We start from the raw sequence: 5443 nt of genomic DNA, 5'->3' as shown, positions 1-5443 counted from the left end.
TATATATATATATATATATATATATATATATATATATATATATTGTCACCGGTTAGTTAACTTTTCTTTTAATTATATCCTTCCGATCTAAAGGTCTTTAAATCATAGCCTTATAAGGGGGTGGGAGTGGTTGTGGGGTGAGGCGCGGTGAACCCCGGCCCCGCGTGGGAACACCGCCGCCGGTGGGTCGGGGTGGGGAAAGGTTGGCCGGTTTTGGGGTTCTAACACCGAAGAGAGAGAATTGCATGGGGGGCCCGCTTGAAGTCAAACACCCAACCAGCAGCAGCCACGTGGCCGTGGGACCCAGCCAACGGCTAGAATGTTTACCGTTGTTTTTTTTTTTTTTTTTATTTTTAAATCTCACCCATCTTTCTTTTCACTATATATATATCCAACACCATTTTTAAATAACATTACACAACACAACCTTCAAATCCAAAAACCTTCACTTTTATAAAAAAAAAAACACTTCTTCTTTATAAAAAATAAACACCCATTACCAATGGATCCAAAAAAAACCAAAAAAAATCCTTTCAACAAATCAAAATATCGCCTAAATGATCCACAAATGCATGCCAATTTTCATCCAAATCAATTCATGCCTCCACCAAATAATCCTCCTCCAAATCAATTTTATTCTCAATCATCTCAACCTTCTCCAAATCAATATTCTCAACCTCTTCCAAATCAATTTTATTCTAATCCATCACCATATCAATTTTCTCAACCTTCAACTCCATCCGCTTATTATCCACAACCGGCGTCTCCACAAATGTTTGGTTACGGTTCAAGCCCACCTTCGCAAACCAACGCCCATTTCTTAAACATGGCTAGAATGAACGATTTTATTCCGATCGAGGAAGATGTTCATCAAGATGACGAAGAAGTTGAAATTGTAGCGGAAACCCAACAAGACGATGTTCAAAAAGATGATGACGTGCAAGAAGTCCAAGATTGCGGGAAAAAGACGAAGACAAAGCGTGAAAATTGGACGCCGGCACAAGAGGTTGCTTTGGCACAAGCTTGGGTTCAAATTTCCGAATGCAAAAAATATGGAAATGAACAAAAAGCGGATGGTTTTTGGCGTCGTGTACTTGAGCATTACACCACACTTGTCGGCCCGACCACACGGACCATTCATGGGTTAACGCCAAAGTGGAAACAAATGAACGCCACCATGGGTCTCTTCAACGGGCTATACAATCAAGCGGTACTCTTACTTATATAGTATTTGCTTAGTTTTTAGTAATTATATAGTTTTTGCTTAGTTTTTATTAATTATATAGTTTTTGCTTAATTATTAATAATTATATAGTTTTTGCTTAGTTTTTAGTAATTATATAGTTTTGTTCGTAGTTGTTAATAATTATATAGTTTTGTTCGTAGTTGTTAATAATTATATAGTTTTGTTCGTAGTTGTTAATAATTATATAGTTTTGTTCGTAGTTGTTAATAATTGTATAGTTTTGTTTGTAGTTGTTAATAATTATATAGTTTTGTAATATGGTATTCTTTTTTTTGTAGAAACAAGCCAAGGGAAGCGGGTGCAACGACTTGGATATTATGAGAGTCGCTATGGCGGATTTCAAGACCCGCACCAAGAAGGAATTTCATCACCACGCCGCATGGGATGTTGTGAAGATACACGACAAATGGGCAGAGCAAGAATGTTTCCAAATATACCAAGACATGGGACCTTCACGCAGTGACTCTTCAAAAAGGAAATCTGGAGAATATGAGACGGCCAGCACCGGACACTTCATTCCCGACATAGATGAAGACCCAAACCCTCCATTGCAAGTGGCAGCAAAAAAGGGGAAAAAGAAGGCATTCGCATCCGGATCCGCCTCTTCAACTGTGGCGGATGACATTAGCGAGTACGCCAAAAGGAAGACGAGATACTTGGAAGAAAAACACGAGACGGATGAGAGGCGCGCAAGACAGCGGGACATCTTGTTTTTCACCAACTTGCATGCTCATATAACCGATCCCGTGATGTTGGAAATCGTTCTTAGCGAGAAACGCGAAATTGCCACAAGACATGGATGACAATGCCCTTTTTAGTTTCGTTCGTGTAATGTTTTCATTGGAATAACTGTTGGACTTGTTTTTAGTTTCGTTGTTTTTTTTTCCAAGTATTATTATGTATTTTTTTAATTATTAATGAATGTTTTTCTATGTTTTAAATTTATAGAGTAAAAATAAATGGAAATAAAAATGATGATTTGGAAATTGGGGTTGGGGTGAGTAGCGCCATAGTTTTGGGGTGATTTGGGGTGAATTGGGGAAGTTTGAGGTGGAGGGTTTTTATTGGAAGATGGTGATGTAGAAATTTGAAGAATTTTGGGGTTGGGGAAACCACTCCCACCCCCCTAAACTCACCATTTAAAACGGATGGGTAGTTAACATATATGATAACGTGAACGTGCATAAAGAATTAAGCAAGATAAGATACAATAACAACCGCCCCTATTTTTTAGCCATTTATTTAGTTTCATTCATTATATATAGTTTCTGCTTTTGGCTAACAATTCTTCTAATTTATCTTTTGAGTTTAGGGTGAGAAATATGTTAAGGGTGCTACATATAATCCAATATATGAGAATTCTGAACATAACCAGGACAACCATACATATACCAAAATTTTCTGAATTCGCATATAAAAAAAATCTCTCCAAATTAGAAAAGATAGACAGTACTCCATGCATGGGAATGATGTTCAATTTATATATACCAAGCTATAAGTAGACATACATAAAAATGCTAGCTAGCTTGCTAGCCAGAAGTTGTTCAATAGTGGTGGTGTAGATGATATGGTCTCTGTGAGGTGGTGACGGCGGAGGGTGGTGATGAACGGTTGCTGGCGGTAGTTAATAGTGATGAAATGTTGGAGTATGTGGTGGATAGGACCATAGGAGGTGGTGGAACATTATGGGTAGTGGCGATGATTAGCGGGAGGATCGAGGAGGTTGTGATGGATACTGGTAGTTAATGCACGAGAGGTGGTGGTGGTGGTGGAAGATGGTGTCGATGAGGAGGAGAAGGATGGTGGTGATGGTGACGTGGTGGAGATTGTGGACGTAATACGGATTAATGTCCCGCAGGTCTTTGCATATATATATATATATATATATATATATTGTTTGTTTTGTGCTTATAAGTGATTGAAATATATATTTCGACTGAAATGAATTGAACTGAATGTTGTAAGATGCTCATGAAATATAGTTTATTTTTTCTAATCAATTACTATACAAAAATATCATGTCATACAAGTCATATGTTATTGATTGGTGTGTAAGTACGTGTTATGCTCCTATTGTACAGATCGATACGTACGTGTTTCAAGTTATACGGTCATATGTGTGATCTATATACATATCCGTTTTTATGTCTACCTGTTTCCTAAATTCTTTACCCAATACTTTCCTCCGTGTACAAATTTTAATCATGTAGGCATGTAGTATACTAAGGCTTAGTTTTCTCGAATGTTAGAAATTTTAAACGAATGTCTATTGTAGGAAATAACTAAAGTTGTGTGTATTGTATGTAAACAACTTTGAAATAATGTTTATTGTATGTAAAAATTTCATTTCAACCAATTAAAATCTGACAAGTGATACCTGTATATGGTTGCCACGTATGTTTTCTTACATACAATAAACATTTTTTCAAGTTGCTTACATACAATACACATAACTTTAGTTTTTTCCTACTATAGACATTTGGTCAAAGATAGTTACATTCCAGGAAACTAATCCCGTATATTAATTGTTGCGATGGTGAAATGATACCCGAATGGGAAACACAGGAGTATATATGACGAACAGACGAACCATACCCAAGCGAAGTGTTTACATAGCAATTTTTTTTATTTTTTCTTTCATTGACTGCTATAAAGTCAACATTGTAGTAATCAAATTTTTTTCTTATTACATGGATACATGGTTTTTTTATTCATTGGGTGTGTGTTTTTGTTTTATTTTGTGTTTAATTGGTTGAAGATAATAAATAATGAATAAAATGTGGAAGAAATGAATCTGTATTCCCTTTGATCGTGCACCAACTTGGATCGTCATTTTTATACTATCCTTTACCGCCGTTCGTAGATTTATTTATTCTATGTAAATGTGGTGAAACTTTTTAAACGTTGTGGTGATCCTATCGTGGAAATGGAAGAACGCTAATGGAATAATTATTTTTTAGAGTTTAGACGGCTTATTATACGAGTATTATATTTAATTTTTTTTTTATGATTATTTGTTCTATTTTATTTTCTTTTTCATTTTTGTTAATTTGAATATACATATGTATTTTTTTTAACGGCAGTGTTGATTAGACTCAGCGGCATGCCTCTTCATCGTCCGGTAGAGATCGACCACGTCACCAGCACAGTCAATCCGAGGGCATGACTGACGGTGAAAGTCCCACTACCCTTCTGGAGGAAACTAGCTAATGCTAGAGAAAACCCCCATGCCCCACCTCATTGGTAAAGACTTCCCAATATGCCTTTCAAAGGTTTTTAACCCGTGACCAATATTTGGCTGAAAAACATAAGGGGCATTAAATGTCCAGTTAGGCTAAATCCCAAGGACTGTTATTTTGAATATATATGCTTATACTAAAGTATATTCATAAAATAAAAATGTATTTAATAAATGTAAGTATGTAACCCGAGCATCTCACGGGTATTGTTCTAGTGTATGTTTTGTTAGTCGATGAAAGCTACAAAATCTTAAACTCACACAATTACCACCGCATGATATGAACATAAAAGAAATAAAACATAATAAGTTTGGCCAAATATTTCTCTATGTTTTTACAAAGTATATAATGAATTATAACGTATATAGTTTCATGAATCATATGTACGTCATTTACATAACAATCTTTACGAAACTTCTTTGAAAACCAACAATATATATGATAACATGGAGCCCATTATCATGAAAAATAAAGAGCTTGAACGTGGAGGATTTAAAGGAAGTATTAGATTAGGTTAATCAGTGGATCCAACACTAATTAATTATACTATTGCTTAAAGACAAAGATTTGGTAAAGTATGATTTGGGGATTATATTAAGGGTGTGATCACTTCGATCCATTCGATCATTCTGGTGACCAATGTGATTATTCTATACTATTATATTATAATCGTACTTTATTTATTTATTAAACTATATATATGCCCATTTTTTAATCGCAATTCATTATTGAATAAGAAACCTCTTAATTAATTCTTTTAAAAATCTTATAACAAGATGATGGCAATATATTGACACACGGAGAAACCTCAGGGTGGAGATGTGAATAAAAATAGATCGAATCCACGTGTCACAAGAATAGAACGACTATTAGAAATATTAATCGAAAGTATTTATCATTAATTCTCATTCAAAGTATGTATGTTTTATTGAGGTTAATCATGTAAGGATCCCATGCA

The 5443-nt window shown here is 35.1% G+C and overlaps 1 protein-coding gene across 1 annotated transcript; it reads left to right on the top strand.

Moving 5' to 3' along the window:
• Positions 1–484: 484 nt before the first annotated feature.
• Positions 485–2187, top strand: LOC122580207. Its single transcript, XM_043752485.1, has 2 exons — positions 485–1210; positions 1525–2187. Exons 1-2 carry the CDS (start codon positions 503–505, stop codon positions 2047–2049), a joined length of 1233 nt encoding a protein of 410 aa, XP_043608420.1. The 5' UTR covers positions 485–502; the 3' UTR covers positions 2050–2187.
• Positions 2188–5443: the final 3256 nt, after the last annotated feature.

Source organism: Erigeron canadensis, chromosome 8, assembly GCF_010389155.1.
Source record: "Erigeron canadensis isolate Cc75 chromosome 8, C_canadensis_v1, whole genome shotgun sequence".
Classification (NCBI taxonomy): Eukaryota; Viridiplantae; Streptophyta; class Magnoliopsida; order Asterales; family Asteraceae; genus Erigeron; species Erigeron canadensis.
This window is presented reverse-complemented; position numbering and strand designations above follow the sequence as displayed.